The sequence below is a fragment of the Nicotiana sylvestris genome, chromosome 11 (assembly GCF_000393655.2).
Source record: "Nicotiana sylvestris chromosome 11, ASM39365v2, whole genome shotgun sequence".
NCBI classification, from domain to species: Eukaryota; Viridiplantae; Streptophyta; class Magnoliopsida; order Solanales; family Solanaceae; genus Nicotiana; species Nicotiana sylvestris.
In genome coordinates this window covers 27,774,132-27,798,767 of record NC_091067.1, presented here as the reverse complement: position 1 = coordinate 27,798,767, position 24,636 = coordinate 27,774,132, and the positions used below count along the sequence as shown (strand labels likewise).

Below are 24,636 nucleotides of genomic sequence, written 5' to 3'. Positions count from 1 at the left end.
TGATATATAACTTGTGAAATTAAAGTAATGAAATTATAAAATCGAAAGAAATGTTAAGTTAAATGTATTAATTATGATTATTCAGATTTCTTCCTTTATTAAGTGATCAATAATTGTCTTTTCAAAAACTTTATATTTTTTTATTTAATTTTAATTTATAGCTCAAATATAATTTTTAAATTTAAAGTGTTTCTTCAACTTTTGTACTCATTGGCACAGGATACACACGCGATGTGCCTACCCTAAGACTTAGAAGTGGCAAATAGACCGGTCGGATGGGTGGGTTAAAAAGGGTAATGCAAAAACGAATAAAAGATTCAACCCAAACATATTTAATACGTATAGAAATGAGTTAACTGATGGATAATATGGATATTCATATTATTCATGACTTACTAAAAATATTCACTTTTGGGAGAATCTTTAGTCTCTCAAATTTGAGGAATCCCCAATTTGAGTCTTTGCGAATATAAAAGTTAAACTCATTGGTTATCCATATAAAAATATATCCATAATTTCCAACGTATTTAAAGATTAGCCAATTTACCCAAATTTCAGGACTAAATATCCCGAATTTCTGAGCTATTAGTTCGAAATTCAGGACTTAGTGTCCTAACTTTTCGAACTTGAAATTCAGGACATAAAATTTGAATTTCTAGACAAAATTTTCGAACTTTAGGATACGATGTCTTGAAGTTTGAACTTTAAGCTTTAAACTTAAGGAGCTGGTGTCATGAAGTTTGAGTAAATGGGCTGATCTTTAATTATATTGTAAACTATAGATATATTTTAAATAGTATGCTTAAAAGTGGCTACTTGGTGTCATTTCGAAAAATAAATAAATTTTTACACCCTATAGAAAACCTTAGTACCCTATTTATTTTAAATAAATACCATTTTAAAATATTACATCCTATAAATACCTTTTATCCTTTATAGCAAAAAATCTAAATATAGTTACATCCTACAATTAAGGCACCATATATGCTAAATATTATTTTTCTCTCTCCCTTTTTGTATTTTCTCTCACATAATTACCCAAACCCCAATACAATCTCTCTCTGTTTGCATACAACCAGACTATCTTCTCTCACAAACCCTAGTTTCTTAACTCTTCTTCCACCTCCTCCGTCCAAGTAAAGCCCCAGGCCCAATCTTAAACCCAAGACAACGTTTTTGCTCTCCGGCACCGGCGACCTACAAACTGATCTGAACCGGAGATAGCTTCGGAGCTTTCAAAGTTCTGTGCTCTCAATTGTTGTAAAAGTTTGGTTATGAATTAAGGTATTCGGTGGAAATGGAAAGAGTGTTCAGTTAGCTTCGGAATTTGGACGCTTACCCTAAAATCAATGAGGATTTCTATGAATTTGCCTCATGGCTGACCAGCCGGAATTAATGGCTGACCGCCGGCCGGCGAAGCCATAGGGCTGTTTCTCTCTCTAGATCGCTCAAATCGCCTATTTGTATTCAGTTGTATTCGAACGTATTCTTCAGCTGTATTCACTTGTATTCAGGTTTAATCAGTTGTATTTAACTATTTTATTCAGTAGTAGTTAGTTGTATTCAAGTGTTTTATACAACTGTATTCAGTTGTAGTTAGTTATATTCAACTATTTTATTCAGCAGAAGTTAGTTGTATTTTGTTATATTCAAGAGTTTATTCAACTGTATTCAAGTGTTTTATTCAGATGAATTAAGGTGTATTTTGTTGTATTCAACTGTATTATTCAAATGTATTTCTCTTTATTCAACTATAATCTTTATTATGTATCTTTCAAATACAGATTAATAAGGGATCGTTTTAGTTCGTTGAGTTAATTTAGGAGAATATCATGTGATTTGATTTCCTTCCGTTTTTAGCGCAGATACGTTACTGTATTTAATGTTAATGTCGCTTGAATACAGCTAAATACATGTCAAACTTAGCTGGAATTCCAGTTTTTACGCCTATATTTTTGGTTGTATTAATGAATACAACAGCTTAAATACATGGAATACATTGTATAAAAATATAAAAGGTATCGATAACACGTAATATAGTAAATGATATCTATAAATGGCTAATTAGACCAAAAAGATGGTGCTTTATGAAAAATTCCCAAAAAAAAAAGAGAAGATAAAGGGGCTATTTGTGGACAAAAGAATTTGGGCTGGATAGAGTCCCAAACTTACAAGCCCAAAAGCCTCAAATTCATTATAGCGGGTTTAACAAACGAAACCGGACCCGAATCCGACCCGGTTGGCCCCATTTCAAATCATAACGGAGCTTCTTCAATCACTCTCCTTAGTCTGTGAAGAAGTTCCTCCGAATCCACTTGTAAGTTCCCTTTCTCTCCTCTTGCTATATTATTTATCAATTTCTGAAAAATTGTCTTAGGAATACACATACACGCAGACACACAAAGAGAATAAGGGATGATTGTGATGAGATTCTTATCAAAACTTATTGTCAGGTTCTTTTACAATTGGAATGAAAGTAGTAATAGATTTCAGTCAATTATCTGCACAGCTAATATGATTTTTATTCAATAGCAGCAAAGCATGTTTTGTGTTTAACTCAAGTAATTGGGTTTTCCCTTTTATGGTTAGTGGGTGCAAATTTTGGCTAAGTGGTGAAATAAGGAATATATTTTTTGATGACGGTGGTGTTCGGGCCAGCTTGCGTGCACCAGAAGCGTATCCAGGATTTAAACTCTATAGGTTCAATCTTTAAGGTTCTTAATTATATTGTTAAAATTATGGGCTCATACTTATTATTTATTACATTTGCATCCGCCTCTGGCGTGCGCCTCTACAATTCTACGAGGTACTTGCTACCTCATACCAACACATGTATCAAATAACTCCACACACCAAGCTTAGGTAGATGAGAAGAAATCACTTTGTATTTTTTTGCTTCCATCAGGATTTTAACCTGATAAGTGATACCTCATAGTTCTCCTCCCATTTCATTGAAAAAATAATATTTTTTCTAGCCTCCTCAAATAATCCGGCTATTAATATATTGTTACCTTTTGTTTACCAAGGTTGTTATTATTAAGAGGCTTCATGTCATTGTAGGGATATGTATGAGATCTAAAGAACCTCAAAAACATGTCGTTTGCCTTAAGTAAACCATTTTTCATGAGCAGTGTCTTAGTAACCAAATTGTTTAGTGTTCAAATCACATGGACCTAAACAGAGAGGAATAGATATGGAGCTCTCATATAGCCGATCCCCCTAATATGAGATCGAGGCATAGTTGATTGAAGGTTGTATATTTCTTCCTTAATTTCAATTTATGTGGCACTATTGGTTGATGCATTCTAGTAATATTACTATTTTTAACAAAAATTACAACTCTCAGGAATTTAAATTCATTTAACTATTTAAACTGAAAAGACTTCTATTTTCTGTCAAACTAGCTTTCAGTTATTACTTTAACATTTTCTTCTGCTGCTACATTTGTAGTGCATGTGTAAAATTAACTATTAAATTCGATGCTTAATATAATGACCCCCAAAGTTGGCTGGAGTAAAAACTAAAAACTAAAGAGGAAGTTGGGTTTTTGTCAAGTAGTGACATGTTAAATCTGAGTATGCTTGGATATGCATGAGTTATATCTTAACAGATTATTTTATGATTGGGGCACTGATTTTCTCGATTATGGGATACTCCATGTGTTTAGAAGTATGACAATTTTTAATGTGATATATGTTAGATTGATAGTAGAGTCAATGTATGTTCTGTTGAAAGTGGGCATGCTTGTGGGATCCATAATTGAGTAATGAGCTATCTCTCGGTGCAGCTTTGCCTAGCAGGATTAGGCAGATAGTTGTACCGACTACATGCTACCTCTCTCTAGCATAGGTACAGGGTAACTCTGCCTATTGGGCATGGACAGATCGGAAGAAATCACCTTTTGTCTCCGCGAACTTGAGACCTCATGATTCTCGTCCCCCTTTATTGGAAAAAGAATAGTATTTTTTGTAACCTCCTCAAATTAAGAATACAACAACAACAACAACAACCCAGTATAATCCCACAAGTGGGGTCTGGGGAGGGTAATATGTACGCAGACCTTACCCCTACCCCGAAGGGTAGAGAGGCTGTTTCCAGGAGACCCTCGGCTCAAAAGCAACAGAAGCCGATATATTAGTACCATAAAAATGCATAATAAAAATGCATAATAAAATACCAGCAATACAATAGATATGAAATACAGAATACGAAATACTAAAACGATGGCTGGTATAGTAAAACTAGCAGGTAAAGCCCTGCATCAATAGACGACCAATGACATTCTTAGTCCAACTCCTAACTGGCTAGTCTCACTCTATTGTGCTGTAGAAATATTCACAACTCTCCCCTAACCTACAACCTTAATACTCGACCTCCATACTTCCCTGTCAAGGGCCATGTCCTCAGTAATCCTAAGTCGCGCCATGTCCTGTCTGATCACCTCTCCCCAATACTTCTTAGGTCGTCCTCTACCTCTCCGCGTGCCCACTACAGCCAGTCGCTCACACCTCCTCACCGGTGCATCAGTGCTCCTCCTCTGAATGTGCCCGAACCATCTGAGTCTTGCTTCCCGCATCTTGTCCTCCATGGGGGCCACGCCCACCTTCTCTCGAATATCTTCATTCCTAATCTTATCCATTCTTGTATGCCCGCACATCCACCTCAACATCCTCATCTCTGCTACTTTCATCTTCTGGATGTGTGAGTTCTTTACCGGCCAACATTCAGTTCCATATAACATGGCAGGCCTAACCACTGCTCTATAAAACTTACCTTTTAGTAACGGTGGCACTTTCTTGTCACACAAGACTCCCGACGCTAACCTCCACTTCATCCACCCCACCCCTATACGGTGTGTGACATCCTCGTCAATCTCCCCGATCCCCTGAATAACCGATCCAAGGTACTTGAAACTACCCCTCTTGGGAATGACTTGAGAGTCAAGCCTCACTTCAACTCCCGCTTCCGTCGGCTCAACTCCAAATTTGCACTCGAGGTATTCCGTCTTCGTCCTGCTCAACTTGAAACCTTTAGACTCAAGAGCATGTCTCCAAATCTCTAGCCTCTCGTTGACGCCGCCTCGTGTCTCGTCAATTAGAATAATGTCATCAGCAAATAGCATGCACCATGGCACCTCCCCTTGAATATGATGAGTCAGTGCATCCATCACCAGGGCAAATAGGAATGGGCTGAGCGCAGACCCTTGGTGCAACCCCGTAATAACTGGAAAATGTTCAGAGTCGCCTCCTACTGTCCTAACCCGAGTCTTAGCTCCATCATACATGTCTTTAATCACCCTAATATAGTCAATCGGGACCCCTTTATCCTCTAAGCAGCTCCATAAGACCTCCCTAGGAACCCTATCGTACGCTTTCTCCAGATCAATAAACACCATGTGAAGGTCCTTCTTCCTATCCCTGTACTGTTCCACCAACCTCCTAATAAGGTGGATAGCTTCTGTGGTAGATCGCCTCGGCATGAACCCGAACTGGTTGTCTGAAATAGACACCGTCCTTCGCACTCTCATTTCTACCCCTCTCTCCCAAACATTCATGGTATGACTTAGTAATTTGATGCCCCTATAGTTGTTACAGCTCTGGACATCACCTTTGTTCTTATACAACGGGACCATTGTACTCCACCTCCACTCTTCCGGCATCCTATTAGTCTTGAATATAACACTAAACAATGCAGTAAGCCATTCCAAGCCTGCTCTACCCACACACCTCCACAGTTCCACCGGAATTTCGTCTGGCCCGGTAGCTCTGCCCTTCTCATCTTACGCATTGCCTCCATGACTTCATCGATCTCAATGTCCCTACAATTACTTAATTCATGGTGACTGTCGGCATTCCTCGATTCCCCAGGTCTAATATCTTGATCTCCTTCTTCACTTAGAAGTTTATGAAAGTAGGTCTGCCACCTCCTCTTAATCTGGTCATCTCCCATCAAAACTTTGCCGTCGTCATCTTTTATGCACCTCACCTGGTCTAGATCTCGAGTTATCCTCTCTCTCGCCTTAGCGAGTCGGAATAACTTCTTCTCCCCGCCTTTGTTCCTTAGTTCCTCATACAGACGAGCAAAAGCTGTCGTCTTAGCCTCCGTCACTGCCATCTTTGCCTCCTTCCTAGCTACCTTATACCTTTGACTGTTCTCTCTCTTCTCCTCCTCGTTAGTGCTCCCTACTAACCGCAGGTAAGCCGCCTTCTTCGCTTCCACTTTACCTTGGACAACTGCATTCCACCACCAATCTCCTTTGTGACCACCATTGCGGCCCGTAGATATCCCTAACACCTCTCTCGCCGCCTTTCTTATACAGTCCGCCGTCGTCGACCACATTGTGTTCGCGTCCCCACCACTTCTCCAAGCTCCCATTGCCGATAACCTTCCTTCCAACTCCTTAGCTTTATCCTCAGTTAAGGCGCCCCACCTAATCCTGGGGCGTCCTTGTACTGACCTCTTCTTCCTCCTTATCCTAATACAAATGTCCATCACCAAAAGCCTATGCTGCGTTGAGAGGGTCTCACCTGGGATAACCTTGCAGTCCTCGCACAACCTTCTGTCGCATCTCCTGAGGAGGAGATAGTCAATCTGAGTCTTCGCCACCGAACTTTGGTAAGTAACCAAATGTTCATCCCGCTTCGCAAAACTCGAGTTCGCAATGACTAGATCGAAAGCCTTGGCAAAGTCCAACAGCGCAATGCCCCCTCCGTTCCGCTCTCCGAAACCAAAGCCGCCATGCACCTCAGTGTACCCACCTGCAGATGACCCAATATGACCATTGAAATCTCCTCCTATGAATAACCTCTCAGAAGGCGGTATACTACGAACAATCTCATCCAACCCCTCCCAAAAGCGCCTCTTAATATCCTCATCCAAGCCTGCTTGCGGTGCGTACGCGCTAACGACATTTAAAGTACCCTCACCTACCACCAACTTAATAATCATTAGTCTATCATTTACCCGCCTGACCTCTACCACGGACTCTCTAAGATGGCTATCTACCAGGATACCCACTCCATTCTTACCCCTCAGGATACCAGAGTACCACAACTTATACCCATCCACGTTTTTCGCCCTCGATCCGACCCACCTAGTCTCCTGGACACACGCTATATTAACCTTCCTCTTCTGCAGGATTTTCACCAACTCTATGGATTTGCTCGTTAGTGAACCTATGTTCCATGACCCGATTCTCAACCTATAGGCTCCCTTGCCCCCTCTACCTCCCCTGCTACCCGACCCACCCCCTAACCCCAGCCCCCCACTCTACCCCACCCGAGGACATGCCCTTATTAAGAATGTGGCATGAATATAGTTAGATCTGAAAAACTCCCTAATTCTGATCAATATATCCATTATGGTTTTTGAGTTACTGTTAATGTTGTAAAGAACGTCAGAATTGGCATCTCTGACAATTAATATATTGTTGCCTTTTGTTTACCACGGTTATTATTGTTAAGAGACGTCTTGCCCTGGTAGGGATATGTATGAGATTTAAAGAACCTCCAAAACCTCTAGTTTGCCTTGAGAAAACCATTTTTTATGAGATGTGCCTTAATAACCGAATTGTTTGGCATCTAAATGACATGGACCCAAACAGAGGACTAAATGTAAAATATAGTCGATCCCACTAATATGAGATTGAGGCATAATTGACTGATTGAAGGTTGTATATTACTCCCGCAATTATAATTTATATAGTTGTCTTGTACTACTCTACAGATTTCATTAAGGAATATTAGATTATTCTGATTGGATTTCGAACATCGTCCCATGCCCAAGATGGATGGACGTGTTTGTGTATGCATCTATTTTTGAAATCCGAATAAGGGCATTCTTGATTGATGCATTCTACTAAAATTATTCTTTTAAACAAATATTACAAGTATGAGAAATTTAAATTCATTTAACTGTATAAACTGAAAAGCTTATTTTCTAGCAAACTAGCTTTCAATTATTACTTTAATATTTTCTTCCGCTGCTACATTTGCAATTCATGTCGATGCTTAATTAAATGAATCCCAAAGTTTGGTGGAGGGAAAACTAAAGAGGCAGTTGGATTTTTAATTCAAGCAGTGACATGTTAAATTTGAGTATGCTTGAGTTATACATGACTTATATCTTAACAGATTATGTTATGATGAAGTGGGGCAATAATTTTCTTGATGATGGGATGCTCCATTTGCTTAGAAGTATGGCAAGTTTTAATGTTATATATGTATTAGTTAGATAGTTGAGTTAATATATGCTCTTTTGAAAATGGGGTGCTCGTGGGATCTGTAATTGAGTAATGAGCTATCCCCTAGTGCAGCTCAAGTGCTCCAGTATATCTTGTGTATTTATTATGAAAAACTTTATTAACGGAGAGACGAAGAGGTTGTATGAAGAAGAGAAGATCTTCTTGATGAAATACATGCGTTACGGTTCGTACAACTAGATTGAGAAGAAAAACACTTCACTCAGGCACACTCCCCAAGGAGACTGAGAACCCGGAATCCTGAGTTTCTACAAACACCATCGGAGAGCCACCAGTGACGCGAGCCTATCCTTGAAAACAGCTCCGATAAGCACCCATACACGCGCGGCCACGAGCGGCCAAGCTCCGGCGAGCCTTCCACCACGCGCCGGCGAGTGAGCCAAATCCGTGCCAGATATCAACTTTTTTCTTTTGGACAGCCTCTTCGACCCCTTGTTCCGACCCCACCCATCCATGAAGTTTTAGATTCCGACCACTTTTACTTTTTTCCGGCGACGAGAAGCATTTTCCGGCCAGTTTTCAATCACTTTTGAGTCAATTGCCAAAAAAACTTCTTTCTCCTTCTTCTTAAGATTGCAGAATACCTTTTCGTTGTTCAATACCAGAAAATTCCTTCCCTTTCTTCATTCTGTTTTTCACCCATGACTACTGATTTTTCTAACCTTTGAGGTTTTTCCGAACAGATCTCACCACTTCTTTTTTTGGGACAACAACATCTAGAATATGATGGATTGTACAGAGAAACTCCTACTTCTCTCTAGAATCTAGAAAACTGGAAAACTTGACTTTCATCAAAGCTGCCTCTTGGCCAGCCCTAGAACTTGGGGGAAGATGCCATTGAAAGCTTGACGTAGGGCAGGAGCCGCACTTCTCGCTATCTGAGGAGCGCACTTTCAGGCGCAAGGGCTTCTTGAAATCTTGTCTGATTGGGTCTTTCTCCAAATGGGTTGGTTCTCCAGAGGCTGTTAGGAACTGGGCAGCAGAGGCATGGAATGTCAAGGACGGGCTGAAAATATCGCAACTGGGGGACACACAATATCTCTTTCATTTTGTCGACGAGTCTCAAGCTCCAAAAATTCTTGTAAGAGGAAACATGTGGTTCGATGGGAACTTCTTAAAGCTAGATAGATGGGTGGAGCACGATGGGTGTCTAGACCCTCGTTTCACCGGCGAATCATTAGTGGTCAACATGGTGGGTCTCCCGGTGCATCTTTGGTTCAAGAAGATTGGGGAAATCTGTGGGGGTTTTATTGATGTCGCTTGCAGTTTACACGATCTCTCGCGAGTGAGGATTGTGGTGAGGAAAGGGGGCAAAATCCCTGTCTCCACTGTGGTGGAAGATGGCTACTTGAGTTATAGGGTTTGGTTGAGCCCTGAATTTCGTCTTATCTTTATGCCTGAGATAGTGGCAGAAGAAAAAGGAAGGTCAAATAGAAGGGAGGGGAGGGGAAATCAGTCTCTGAGGGAAGGGGAGAGCTCATCGGATCAGTGGACTAAGCCGGAATTAGACGTTAGATCGAGAAGAGACGGGAGGTATGATTTTGGGAGAAGAAGACAAAATTTCAACATGAGGGAAAGACGTAAATGGGTTAGTGATGCGGGTTGGAAAGGTAAAATGGGCCGGTCCTCTTCTCATTATCCTAGCGCCAGACAAGTTTTCAGCAAGTATAGGCCTAGGCCTTCTCACATGGGCCCAACAACTTTTCCCAATTCTATTAGAATTGATTCTAAGGGGCCCAGATTATTTCAAGCTGTGTCTGTTAAGGATCCTAAGTATATGGGAACAATGGTTCTTCCTTCTTCTGCCAATGGTGCTGCACACAGTGGCATTTCTGCACCGAGCTCTAGTGACCTTCGCCCTTCTTCGATGGCCGCTGCTTCAGGGGCGGCTCCGGCTATAGATGGTGCTATTATTTCACGGCCTCCCGCCTCTGATGGACCCAGCTCCATCGCCCCCTCATCTGCTCCTGGGCTTAGTTGTGTTGAGGCTACACTTCAAGCTTCTTCTTCTTCTGGGAAAATCGTTAAGCATGCCCCATCTGATGTTAGTGCCGGACCAGTATTTCCAGTTAAGATGCCGCCAAGGGCTCCATGCTCTCCTCCTTCCTGCTACCCTACTGGTGTTTCTGGTCATTCCTGTAGCAGCGGGGTGCTACTTTCAGAGATTGATACCCTTCAAGGAAATGGCGAGATCCTTTTGGCACCTAAAGTTTCTATTGCTAGCAATGCTATGGTCTTGTATTCCTCCGGTAGGAGCAAGGAAAGGGTGCATATAGAAGACCCCTGTCCAATCTCGTCACGGATTGGAGGAGGGGATATGTCTTTCTGGATGGAGGATAAACTATTAAACTTTGGGAAGTTTCTAGGTGTTTCTTTTCAATGGAAGGAAGATAGGGTGTTAGAACTGTTGAGGGAGATTGAGCAACAATCTTGTTATGATGTTGCAGGGAGGGAGATGAGTCAAGGTGTTAAGCAAAATAATTTAGGGGATGTAGTGGTGTACCAGAGAAGGGGCCCGGTGTGTGACAGGGAGGAAGGGAGCTCGGTTAGAGGGGGTAGGGAGAAGGGGGATATTGTTTTTTATGGAAGTTAAGATCCTTTCATGGAATGTGAGGGGATGAATGACCCAAACAAAAGGGCCATCATCAAAGTGGGAGTTAGAGAGTGGGGTGCTAACCTAGTTTGCTTTCAGGAGATAAAATTGAAAGTTTTGTCGGATGTGATTGTGAGGAGTGTCTGGGGAGGTAGTTGGGTAAAATATGACTGGATTCCAGCAGCGGAAAGTGCTGGGGGCATTCTTCTAATGTGGGATGATAGAAGCTTTGAGGTAAATGAGAATAAGAAGGGAGTTTTTTCTTTAGCAACTCTTGTCAAAGATAGAGTGAGTGGGGTGGAGTGGGGATTTGGGGGAGTGTACGGACCGATAGGAGAAGGGTCCAAGGTGTTTTTCTGGGAGGAACTGACCAATATGATGGGGGAATGGGACATTCCATGGGTTCTGCGGGGAGACTTTAACACTATTAGATTCCCGGAGGAGAGATTAGGGTGTAGTATGATTTCGAGGGCCATGGAGGAGTTTTCCGACTTCTTCAATGATCACTTTCTCATTGATCTTCCTTTGTCAGGGGAAAGGTTTACTTGAGCCAGGGCGGAGGATACCAACTCAAGGTCTAGACTTGATAGATTTCTGATATTGCCCTTCTGGGATGAGCTGGTGCCGAATGTGTTGCAGATTCCTTTACCTAGGCTGACTTCGGATCATTTGCCTATCTTGCTAGATGGATGCAAAGGTAGGGGGGTGCATGCTCCCTTCCGATTCGAGAACATGTGGTTGAACGTGCCATGATTTGGTGACAAGGTGAAAGAATGGTGGACAAGCAATGGGGTATCAGGGAGACCTTCATTCCGTCTTTCGAAGAGCTTTTTGGGAGGGTAGTGGTTAAAATGGGGGAGCTTATGCATGAATTGGGGGATCTAGAGAGAGGGGAAGGAGCGAGGGAGTTAGATGAATCTGAGAAAGAGAGATTGTGGGAGGTTAAGAGGGAAATAGTCGAGTTAGCAATAGCTGAGGAGACTAGTTGGCGGCAAAAATCGAGGGTGCTATGGTTAAAGGAAGGAGATTCGAATACCAAATTTTTCCACAGGGTGTGGCAGTTGCAAATCGAAGGAGAAGCTTCATAGAGTCCTTAGTTGTGGATAGGGTGAGGATTGAGGGAGAGGAGGAGGTAAAAGGGGCGATAGTGGGGTTTTATGAGAACTTATACAAAAAGGAAGTTAGTTGGAGGCCAACTTTAGGGGAATAGAGTTCAACCACATAGGGGAGGGAGACAGTGAGTAGCTAGAAAGGGCTTTCGAGGAGGAGGAGGTGCACGAGGTTGTTTCAAGTTGTGCTGGCGATAAGGCCCCCGGCCCCGATGGTTTCTCCTTGGCCTTCTTCCAGCTCTGTTGGGACACCATCAAGGGGGAGTTGATGGAAGCCATTGAATACTTCCATGTGAATGGTATTTTCGAGAGAAGTATCAATGCTTCTTTTATTACTATTGTGCCTAAGAAAAAATGTGCATCTTGTATCAATGACTTCAGGCCTATTAGTCTCGTGGGGAGCATTTACATGATTATTTCTAAAGTGCTTTCCACTAGACTCAAGAAGATTCTTGACGTGTCTATTTCGTCCTCCCAGAATGCGTTTGTGGAAGGTAGGCAGATCATGGATGCCGTTTTGGTGGCAAATGAACTTGTAGACTCCAGAAGGAAAAATAGAGATCCCGGCTTACTATGCAAGTTGGACCTTGAGAAGGCTTTCGACCATGTCAATTGGGAGTTCTTGGATTTCATTATGATGTGGATGGGGTTTGGGCTAAGATGGAGGGGATGGATCAAGTTCTACATTTCCTCAGTGTGTGGTTTCTTTGGCAGCTCCAGGGGTCTCAGGCAAGGAGACCCCCTATCCCCATGCTATTCATTCTAGTGATGGATGCTTTGAGTAAAATGATGGATCGTGTGGCGGGCGGAGGCTTTTTGAGAGGATTCTCAGCTCCGATCGGGGTGCCTAGTGCCCGAAGAGTCTCTCATTTGCTTTTTGCGGATGACACCCTGGTTTTCTATGACGCCGATATGGATCAGTTGACCTACCTGAAGCAGGTCCTACAGTGGTTTCAGATAGTATCAGGTCTCAAAATCAACCTCGGCAAGTGTGAGATTTTCCCGGTGGGTGAGGTTGCTAATATTGATGCTTTGTCTTATGTTCTCAGATGTAAGGTGGGCTCCCTCCCCACTATTTACCTGGGTCTCCCATTGGGCGCTTCGCATAAGGATACCACGATTTGGAATCCAGTGATCGAAAGGGTTGAAAAAAGATTAGCAGGCTGGCAGAAACGGTACTTGTCAAAAGGCGGAAAGGAAGTGCTCATTCATGTATGTCTGAAAACACCTTTATCTTTGTGCCACCAAAAAACCCAGTCCATATGACACAATTTCTAGAAGCAAGATCAAGTTCTGTAAACGAAGATCTATGAAGGGCCTCCTAGTCCTATCTAAAGTTGAAACCTTATAATTTTTTTTCCCCTGATTAGTGAAGCCTTATAAGTTTGTAACATGGAGATGACAAACGGTTTGGGAAAAATAAGTTGTCACCTAATATGCCATGTAAAATGTGCCACAGATAATCTGTAGGAGCATTGCAAGAACTAAGGGTAGCAGATTTTCGATACTGCCTTGTTAGGCCTATACGTCAACAACGTGTCTGTCATATTGAGTCTTTCGTTAGCTAGGGGACTATGCTAAAGATCTTACCAAGGGGCATTTAGTTTTCCGACTAAGTAAAGCCATAAGGGAAAGCTATAGACACTCAAGACCAAAAGAGGTTAGCTCAAATTTTTCCGGGAGTTTTCTATGGACATGAACCTAACAAATGGAAAGGCTGCAAGGTCTTCCGCGTTGCTATTAAGGTTCTTGAAGATGAAAATCCAAGGGATTCTCCCCATCTATGAAGTACAGAATTGGTGCTTGATGTACTCGAGAAAGCTCATGAGAATGTTGCTAATGTTACCGAGAGTGAAAATAATCTTCAGTACCATGAGTCCAACTTAAGAGAGGAAACTTTTGGAGGAAACAGTAGTGCCAAAATCTGGGCAGAATCAAATTGTAACAACCGAGCCACTCATTTCATTGGAGGAGAGGAAACTTTTGGATGCAATGGTAAGCTCTACTCCTCTAAAATCCTTAAATCCTGCTACGCTTAGCACTGGTCCTGTAAGTAAGAGCAAGAAAAAAATGCAAAACATAGGACAACAACAAAGTAAGACAATCGTGACAACGACACAAGGAGGAGATGCCTTAGTGACACTATATATCGTTCAAAGTTCTCCACAACCTGTTAATTTGGGGAGTGAATTTTTTGAACAAGGAGAAGAAGAAGCAATGTTACAAGAATGTCGTGCACAGGCATCAAGAAAAGGGGATCTATCACCAAGGCATAACGGCAAAGGTAAAAAGACTCATACAAGGAAAAATAGTTGGGACGACAAGGTTAATGATTTTTTAAATGTTAGGCGACCTCCAATGAGAAATGCCAAACAAAAGCAGGTCGCCCCAACTACATCAACAAGGTCCAATCGTTCTAAAAAGAAATCATGAATTTTGAATACTTCTTGAAGAATTGGGAGTGTGATGAAAAAGAATTACAAATTGAAGAAATTACAAGTTTGGACAAGAAGGGACAACATTTTAATTCCTTCATCATTTTATTCTACCATTATGTTAGTATTTTGATTTATAATATCATCACAGAGTATGTTATAAACTCTGTGGTGATCACTGAATATTTGATTGTAGCTAGTTCTTTCTTTTTACATGCTTGCTAGTGAGGCTATTTTATGCCTCAATAGGGTTAGTAATGTAAGGTTTAGCCCGGTTTGTGTTATATGGGTAACAATACCGGTGCTATTGTCCCCCCTTATTTCTACTTTTCCTAATTGTTGTATTTTTTTTTCCTGTTATTAATAAAAAACTAGCCCTAGGCGCTTGCCTAGCGGATTGCCAAAAAAAAAAAAAAAACTTAAGAGAGTTCTCTCTTTATTTTGTTCTCAATTTATCATAAAAGAAATGTTCCTTTGTTCGAAGATTGATAAACATTACGTTGTATTGACTACTATCCTTTGCTGTTTTGCAGATATATTATCCCAATAATCGGTTTTTGAAAAATGAGTTCTAGTTCTTGGCCTCTTTTATTTGACTCCTTAAGGAGCATAATTGAAACTCTTGAGAAAGCTAATACTGCTGATGTTTCTGTGGTTAGAGCAATAAAACATTGTTCTGAGACTTCAAGGTCTGTTCTCTGTCCTTTCTTTTTTGTGTTCATCCTCTTCTCTCCATCTTTTCCTTTCCCTTAATCTGTACTTTTCAAACAAAAGAAAATCAGTCTCGTCATGTATCAAATTTGGGATAGAGGAAGCACTTGCTTAGTAGTACTTACAATTTTTTTCTTGCCATTGTTACTTCCTAGTTTTTATTAGGGTTGCATAAACATTCACTTATTCATTAAAACAAATTCTGTTATTTCAAAATCCTCCATGTTTGAGATTTTGATTGTTGATGTTTCTGATTCTTGTATCTGCCATATTCTATTTTCAGATGTCTTTTGGCTGCAAGTGAAAGAACAGGTTTGTTAACTGAACACTTGCAGCTGCTAAATTTTCTCCTCAGAATTGTTTCCAATCTTCAACCTGAGGCAAGTAATTTGTCAAATTCAAGAGGAAAGAAAAAAATATCTGGTTACAACAGTTCATGGGAAGTTGAAATAGTAGCTTTTACTATTATTGGTGAACTATATTCGAGATTTGGATCTTCTTTACCAGTTGATACTTGGCAATCAACAATTGAGGTGGGTATGCTACTTTAGACTGCTTTATGTGCCTCCTAAAATTCGCTTATAGGTTTTTATTTGGGAGTTTGTGTTGTGAATTAGATCCTTAGAAATATTTTGGAAATGGTGGCATCTAAGGGCCTTATTAAGGAAGATAGAGCCATTGCCAGGTATCCTCTCATTCCTTTGCTTTTTATTTTTTGTTTTCTTTCGCAGGGACTAGGGTAGAGGGCTGGGTTGTTCATTCTTGCTTAGTATTTGCTTGTGTTTATATGGTGTCTTAATTTTCTTATTAATAACATGGTGGCAGATCTTTTCTCCAGGTTTTATACCTCGTTTCTACATTGCCTGCACTTGGTTCTTGCAGATGCCAAGGGATCGTTGTCTGGCCATGTAAGGACTGCATTATGTCGATGAGATTCTTGCTTTATTTGCTTTTTGCCCTCTCTTTGATAGATAAAGTAGATCTTTTTTGATAGACTGCGACTTCGAAGTTGTAATCCATGTACTTATGTTTCATAGGTGGCTGGTCTTGTTGTGGCATTGAGGAATTTTATTCATTATGGCCTTACTAATAAATCACATGATATGTTTGCCATTGCTGATAAGAAGCAGATTACTTCTGTTAGCATGAAGCCAGATTTGGCAGAATCAACAAAATCACAAGCGGGCCGATATAGGCCTCCACACTTACGAAATAAAAATCTGAAAAGTTTGCAGTTGGAGGATGAGAAATCTCTAACACTATCATCTGATTCAGAAAACAGTGATAGTGATGGATCAGGGAGGGTTACTTGCAATACAGCCTATGCTAAGACTAGATTAGCTGCGATCATCTGTATCCAGGTATTTCTGAACTAACTTCTTTCTTGCAATTTGTCTCATGGTCTCAGTGTCTTATATCCTGCTTGATCTTGTGTGTACTGAACATCACATCAAATTCTAAAGATGTCTTATTTGAGATGATTCTGAAAGGTTCTGCTCAAAACCTTTATGGTTCTTGTTGTTGATAATTGGGGTTTTGGAATTGTTTCAATTCCACTCAATTCGTGAAACTCTTTTTTTGCATATCCTGCTTCTCGAACTTTATAATTTTTGTTAGATTTTGCTAACAAATAGAATGAAAGAGCATTTATATTAATGATATTGGATTGTAATAAGTGAGAATATATGGCAGGTATGCATTATCTGCATGCTTTAGCTATTATTCAGCAATACGAAAATGTACAAACAGTCAATTCTACGCGACAATGTTTTCGGTGCAAAGCAAGGATACTTGTAGTATAGGTAGCTGTCAAATTTGTGAGATGCCAGTGGATGACTCGGTTTGAGTCATACAAACAAATTTGTATATACTCTGACACCAACTTGGTATATAGTAATGAAATGTTTGACTTGGTCCAAAAATTAAAAATCTACATGGAATATGACACTGCAAATTTTTCTAGATATTAAATTGTATAGATAGCTGGAAAATTAGAGAGATTCCAGTGGATCAATTGGTTTGAGTCATATATACTTCTGACACCAACTTGGTGTATAGTAATGGAATGTTTGACTTACCAAAAAACCAAAAAAGAAAATCTACAGGTAATTCGACAACGGAAATTGTATTCAGTTTCTTTTTTTTTTCTTTTGAGAAAGGTAAATTGTATTCAGTTTCTGTTTTATCAACTTATTCAATATTCTTAATGAGATAGTGATTGGCCTTCAAGATCCTGGATGTGCTGCTCTATCACTAAAATCAGCATTTGTGGAATCTCGTGTCTGGAGTGTAGTTTTGTCAGGGTGTTTCAATGTAGCAATTTCTATCAAACCCTATTATGTTACAATTGCGATCAATTCTCTAAATTAAAATTAGAAAATATAATGTTCAACAGTAAAACCGAGTAGGTTACCACTATTAAAAGTTTGGAACACATTCCATAATTATGCCTTTCTCTTATCCTCCGTTTCTTTCTTGGTGAGCAAGTGCCAATATGCGCGACTGCCTGATTGCAGTTGACCTGCTAATCAGTCTATTTTTGACAGTTTTGATTTGTATATGTACTTTTGTTTAACAAGTTAGCCAATGCAATGGCTCAACTGCTTCATTGGCCACAATATCATCTATTTGTAACATTCTTTCTTTCATGTACTTATTTGTGTAAGTTAGCAATATGTTTTTGTTCGAGAAGGTAACATATTTGTGTATATATACCTTCTCAAAAGAACATTTTTTTTTGTGTGTGTGTAGGACTACACAAAGCTGTGCAGTTACCCATATTTACAGAGTGGAGTACAAGAAGAATTCCTAGTCCTTTGTCTTCTCACAAGGATTTTAAGACTTCAAAAATAGACTCAAGATATTCTACTTACTCTTGCTTACACCAAAAATATAAAAGAATGAGACAATTCGTCTTCAGCTTCTGGATAGAACTGCATTTGTCTTCAAAACATCTTTGATTTTTCTCTTTCCAAATTGTCCGCCAAATGCAAGCTGGACAATCCTCCATCTCTCTTTCTGACTGTATAGGCTACCATCTCTATTCCAGCATGCTAGGACTTCAAGAATTCTCCTTGGCCTGGCCCACCTAATTCCCCTCAGGTTGATGAATATGTTCCATAAATGATCTGTCATTTTACATGCAAAAAGAGATGATTGATTGTCTCTGCCTCTTCACCACATAAGTAAGATCTAGATCATAATTGGAATCCCTTATTAGTCGAGGCGCGCACAAGATGGCCCGGACTCCACGGTTATTAAAAAAAATTGGGATCCCCTCTTAATAGGTTATCCTGTGTCAAGACTGCTTCTTTTGCCAAAAGCCATGTGAAACAAGCAACTTTGTTTGCAATATCTTTTGTTGTAATTAACATAATTGTGCAATAGTTTTTATACATGTATGTTGGTGATATCTCCAAGATGAATTTGCTTATTGTTTTAAGTCTGGTAGTAGCTATTTAATTGATGTGCTTTTCATAGAGCCTTGTGTGTGGGACATCACAAATGAGCAATTTGGCAATTGATTATCCATGGTTGACATGGACATCTCATAGAAAAAACATGATTCTTTGTTCTTTTGGTTATGCATAATGCTAATTTATTTGAATAAATGAATTTTCCTTGAAGGACCTTTGTCTAGCTGATCCCAAATCATTTACGGCTCAGTGGACAATGCTTTTACCATCCAGTGATGTCCTACAGCCAAGGTTAAGATTTTTGCTTTTTCATCTGCTCAGTTAGTTGGTATATCCTGTCAAGTAATTCATACAATGATGTTTACTCATGTCTCTGATTTTACTTTCCAACTTTGTTTGGTGTACTGCCCTTGCCTTTTCCCCACTTTTCTGTTGCTATTTGCAGAAGGTATGAGGCAACGCTGATGAGTTGTTTGCTGTTTGATCCATATCTAAAGGTACTTCTATTTTATTATATTTCTTGCTATCATTTATCCTTCTCACCAGCTCCTTCTTTGCCGGGGGGGGGGGGGGGGGGTCATCCAAATGGAGTACTGTTTGCAACTAAAGAAGAAGTATAATTATTCTTAAAAAAGGGAAAGAAGATATTTATTTGACAGCAACTGGTTAATTTAGTTTTCTCATAACCTGTCCTGTAAAGCATCACCTGAGTTTTAGCACTGTGTTTCTGCTACTAATATTGGGTACTGGGTCTGCTCTAGGCACGGGTTGCAGCTGCTTCTGCCATCAGGGCTATGCTGGATGCTCCGTCATCTGTTTTTCTTCAAGTTGCGGAATTCAAGGAATCAGCTAAATGCGGGTCATTTATGGCACTCTCCAGCTCTCTTGGGCAGATTTTAATGCAGTTGCACTCAGGTACATCATAAATTTTGCTTGGTTTGAGGTTTTAGCTTGATATGAATTTGCGCTCTTGTCTTATTTTCTTTTAATTGTTTAGGTTATTTTAGCAGACTTCTCTATGTTTCTTTCTATAAACAGATACCTACCGTGTCGTCTTAAATGTTATAGAAATCCCCTTTATTTTTTCAGCAACCAAACATATTTTACAAACAACAACAACTACCCAGTAAAATCCCACATAGTGGGGTCTGGGGAGGGTAATGTGTACGCAGACCTTACCCCTGCCCCGGTAGGACGGAGAGGCTATTTCCGATAAACCCTCGGCTCAGAACGGCGGAAATAAAGAAAAACAAGGAAAACAAGAAAAGAAAAGAGAATTCATTAGTAACTCCAGTAAAAACCATTACAGTAACAGAAGCATAAAAATCAAAAGATGAATGACTTGCAATAACAGTAACCAGAGTCTAAGGAATCTAAGATAAACAACAAGAATAGTGTGGGTTCAACATAAACTGCAAACCATCTAAGATCAACCCTAATCCAACCCCGCCTCACCCCCGACATGCAGTAAGGAAAGCTCCACTACCCCTATCCTACAACTCTAATGCTAGTCCTCCAGGCCTTCCTATCAAGGGCCATGTCCTCGGAAATCTGCAGACGAACCATGTCCTGCCTGATCACCTCTCCCCAATACTTTTTAGGTCTCCCTCTACCTCTTCTCGTGCCCACCACGGCCAACCGCTCACACCTCCTCACCGGAGCATCGATGCTTCTCCTCTGTACGTGCCCGAACCATCTGAGCCTCGCTTCCCGCATCTTGTCATCCACACGGGCGACGCCCACCTTCCTCCGAATATCTTCATTCCTGATCATGTCTAACCTAGTGTGCCCGCACATCCACCTCAACATCCGCATCTCTTCTACTTTCAACCTCTGGATATGGGAGTTCTTAACCGGCCAACACTCTGCCTCATACAACATTGCCGGTCTAACCACAACTCAATAAAACTTACCTTGCACTTTCTTGTCACACAAGACTCCAGATGCAAGCCTCCATTTCATCCAGCTCGCCCCTATGCGGTGAGTGACGTCCTCGTTGATCTTTCCGTTCCCCTGAATCACCGACCCAAGGTACTTGAAGCTATCTCTATTGGGGATGACCTGTGACCCAAGCCTCACGTCCCCGCCTACATCCCTCGACTCAGTGCTAAACTTGCACTCCAGGTACTCTGTCTTAGACCTGCTCAATTTGAAACCCTTAGACTCGAGAGTCCGTCTCCAAACCTCCAATCTCTCGTTAACACCTGCCCTCGTCTCGTCAATTAGAACAATGTCATCAGCAAATAGCATACACCATGGCACCTCCCTTGATCGCTCTTATGTAGGCTACCGACACGCCCTTTGCCTTAAGACATCTCCAGAGCACCTCCCTGGGAACCTTGTCATACGCTTTCTCCAAGTCAATAAACACCATATGCAGATCCTTCTTCTTATCCCTGTACTGTTCCACCAACCTCCTAATAAGGTGGATAGCTTCCGTAGTGGAGCGGCCCGACATGAACTCAAACTGATTGTCGGATATAGACGTCGTCTTCCTCACCCTCACCTCCATCACCCTCTCCCAGACTTTCATGGTATGGCTAAGTAACTTGATACCCCTATAATTGTTACAACACTGGATATCACCTTTGTTCTTGTACAACGGTACCACTGTACTCGACCTCCATTCCTCCGACATCCTTTTCGTCCTAAAAATTACATTGAACAACCCAGTCAGCCATTCCAATCCTGCTCTACCCACATACTTCCAAAACTTAGCCGGAATTTCATCTGGCCCGGTCGCTCTACCCCTACTCATCTTACGCAAAGCCCCCACGACCTCGTCGACCCTAATGCGCCTGCAATACCTTAAATCTCGGAGACTCTCCGAATGCCCCAAGTCCCTTAGCACTATATCCCGGTCCCCCTCCTCATTTAGAAGACCATAGAAGTACGTCTGCCATCTCTGCTTAATCTGGGGATCTCCCATCAATACTCTACCATCCTCATCTTTGATGTACCTCACTTGGTCCAGATCCCGGGCCTTCCTCTCCCTCGCTTTAGCCAGCCGAAACACTTCATGTCCCCTCCTTTCTCCCCTAATTCCTCGTATATACGGCTAAACGCTGCATTCTTAGCCTCCGTGACCGCCAACTTCGCCTCCTTCTTAGCCACTTTGTACCTCTCTCTATTCGCTCTTCTCTCCTCCTCGCTTGAGCTCCCTGCCAACTTCGCGTACGCTACCTTCTTCGCCTCCACTTTACCTTGGACTATGTCATTTCACCACCAGTCTCCTTGGTGCCTGCTAGAAAAACCCTTCGATACACCTAGCACCTCTCTCGCCGCCTTCCTCACATAGTTCGCCGTAGTTGACCACATAGTGCTCGCGTCTCCACTACTCCTCCAAGCTCCCATAGCAGATAACCGCCCCTCCAATTCCTGGGCTTTATCCTTGGTTAAAGCTCCCCATCTAATCCTTGGTCGGCCACGAGCATACCTCTTTGAAAATGTTGGTTTATGTTTAGTTAACAATGGCATGCTGAAAATGTTGGTTTATGTTTAGTCAACAATGGCATGCCAATTGGAAGAGTTGGTGGAAAGAGTTGGTGTGGATGCTAGGAGGAAGCTTCCTCCTTTGATGTCACCCATGACATCAAGAGGAGGTAGTTTGATGTCAGCAATGACATCAAGAGGAGGTCTTTACCTCTATAAATAGATGCACTCCTTCACTTGTAGAAATCATCCCAAAATAATACAATACATTGTAGTGAGTAGAGAGTTAAGAGAGAAATTCTCTTAAGTGTAATTGGGAAATCTCCCCTTCCTTTGTTAATATTAAAAGGACAATTGTTCTCTGGTGGACGTAGGATTATTTTGATCCGAACCACGTTAAATCTTGTGTTCTTTCTTTTACGTTTCCGCTAACAATTGGTATCAGAGCGACAGGATCCTTTAACGATCCAAGGAGGAAGAACAAAGCAAATATGAGTTCCATGAAGTTTGAAATTGATAGATTCAATGGACGCAACAACTTCAATATCTGGAAGATCCAGATGATGGCGTTACTGCGGAGGGAAGGTTCAATCCATGCTATTGACAGAAAGTATCCTACGGATATATCAGCTCCCGACAAGGAGAAGATTGAAGGGGATGCATTGAGTGCAATCCAACTATCCCTTGCACCTAACGTGCTTTGTGAAGTGAGTACGGGTACCGAAGAGACGGCCAAACAGTTGTGGGAAAAGCTAGAAGGGCTATACCAAGACCGATCAGTGACAACAAGAATGTTGTTACAACGGCGTCTTCACACATTTAAGATGGGGCCAGGTACTTCGTTACAAGATCATTTAGATGCGTTTAATAAACTTGTCATGGACTTACAGATTGCAGGAATTAAAAGGGAGGAGGAGACGCTTGCATGTGCTTTGCTATTTTCATTGACTTCAGGATATCGTGATATTGAGAATTCAATGATGTATAGCAAGGAGCCTATCAAGCTTGAGCAAGTGCGGCAGGCACTTAACTCTAGTGATGTGCGGAGGCACATTGAAGGAGATAGAGATGACCAGGCAAGTGGCCTCTTTGTAAGAGGCCGGACTAGCCAACAGGGAAAGACCAAATCAAAGCACAGATCAAAGTCTCGTGTGAACAAGAAGAATACAGAGTGTTGGGGTTGTGGCAAGAAGGGGCACTTTGAACGAGATTGCCCAATGTCAAAGTCCAAGGAAAAGGCGAGTGCATCTACAGTTGAACAGGTACATAATTTTGATAATGATTATGTACTAACAACATCGTGTAATAATAATAGTAGTTATGAAAACAAATGGGTGTTAGACTCTGCTTGTACTCTGCATATGACGTTCCGAAAAGACTGGTTTAGCAGCTACGAGAAAAGTGGAGGAACCGTAGTAATGGGCAATAATGCAACTTGTGCAATAGTTGGCATTGGCTCAGTTCGGGTTCGCTGCCATGATGGAATCGTGAGGACTATTACACAAGTCCGTCATGTTCCTGATCTGAAATGAAGAGTATAATGAATTCTGCAAGGTTCATGGGATCTCAAGACATAGGACTGTCAGGCATACCCCACAGCAGAATGGAGTTGCCGAGAGAATGAACAGAACTCTTCTTGAAAAGGCTCGTTGTATGCTCCTACAAGCCAAAATGTCCAAAGTATTTTGGGCTGAAGCAGTTCACACTGCTGCTCATATTGTCAATCGATCTCCAGCATCGGCAATTGACTTTAAGACTCCGAATGAGGTATGGTCAGGTGAACCCTCTAACTATTCATACTTACGAGTATTTGGGTGTCCAGCTTATTATCACGTTAATGAAGGAAAGCTTGAACCAAGGGCTAAGAAGGCCATATTCGTAGGGTATGTGGATGGAGTAAAAGGGTACAAACTTTGGTGTTTGTCTTTACTCAAATTTATAGTTAGTAGAGATGTCACCTTCGATGAATCCTCTATACTTGATCCCCGTAAAGTTTCCGTGGAGTTTTCAGGAAACAAGAACAACGAGCAGGTGGAGCTTCCGGTGGAGCTTGCCAAGGAAAAGGATCAAGAGACTCAGGTTAAAGATGAGTCAGAAGATGTAGGCGTTGAAGAACTTGCTGTCAATGAACCATACACAATTGCGAAGGGGAGGGAGAAGAGGCAAACACGAGAACCGGAACGCCTTATAAATCAAGCAAACTTGATTGCATATGCGTTCGTAGCTGCACAAGAAGAGATTAAAGATCTGGAGCCCTCCTCGTATATTGAAGCAACTTCTTGCAAGGATGCCGCACAATGGCGGTTAGCCATGACTGAAGAGATGGAGTCTCTTCACAAGAATCAGACATGGGTCTTAGTGAAAAGACAAAAGGGGAAGAGGACAGTTGGATGCAAGTGGGTCTACCGAAAGAAAGAGGGAATTTCTGAAGTGGAAGATGTTAGGTTCAAGGCGAGATTGGTTGCAAAAGGTTTCAGCCAAAAGGAGGGAATTGACTACAATGAGATTTTCTCTCCGGTCGTGAAGCATAGCTCAATTCGCGTGCTACTAGCATTGGTTGCACAATTTGACTTGGAGCTTCAACAGCTTGATGTCAAAACTGCTTTCTTACACGGTGATCTAGAAGAGACAATCTATATGGATCAACCTGAAGGTTTCCTAGCTGAGGGAAAAGAAGATC

At 41.3% G+C, this 24,636-nt stretch overlaps 2 protein-coding genes across 8 annotated transcripts in view; both read left to right on the top strand.

Moving 5' to 3' along the window:
• Positions 1-2,244: 2,244 nt before the first annotated feature.
• LOC104244697 (uncharacterized) overlaps positions 2,245-24,636 on the top strand; it is a 55,580-nt gene continuing 33,188 nt past the window's right edge. The window contains exons 1-9 of one of the 7 annotated variants that reach the window (XM_070162349.1): positions 2,245-2,317; positions 14,931-15,086; positions 15,392-15,641; positions 15,726-15,793; positions 15,947-16,016; positions 16,146-16,469; positions 18,736-18,815; positions 18,970-19,021; positions 19,286-19,439. In XM_070162349.1, coding sequence (XP_070018450.1) covers positions 14,962-15,086; positions 15,392-15,641; positions 15,726-15,793; positions 15,947-16,016; positions 16,146-16,469; positions 18,736-18,815; positions 18,970-19,021; positions 19,286-19,439 — 1,123 coding nt within the window. In that variant the 5' untranslated portion in view covers positions 2,245-2,317; positions 14,931-14,961. Of the gene's footprint in view, positions 2,318-2,337; positions 2,454-2,534; positions 2,715-3,072; positions 3,252-14,930; positions 15,087-15,391; positions 15,642-15,725; positions 15,794-15,946; positions 16,017-16,145; positions 16,470-18,735; positions 18,816-18,969; positions 19,022-19,285; positions 19,440-24,636 lie in introns of those variants that run through there. The other 6 variants (XM_070162354.1, XM_070162350.1, XM_070162351.1 and 3 more) reach the window with 6 other exon arrangements.
• Positions 10,878-11,402, top strand: LOC138880860 (uncharacterized). The gene has a single exon (XM_070161040.1). The coding sequence runs from the start codon at positions 10,878-10,880 to the stop codon at positions 11,400-11,402; it is 525 nt and encodes a 174-aa protein (XP_070017141.1).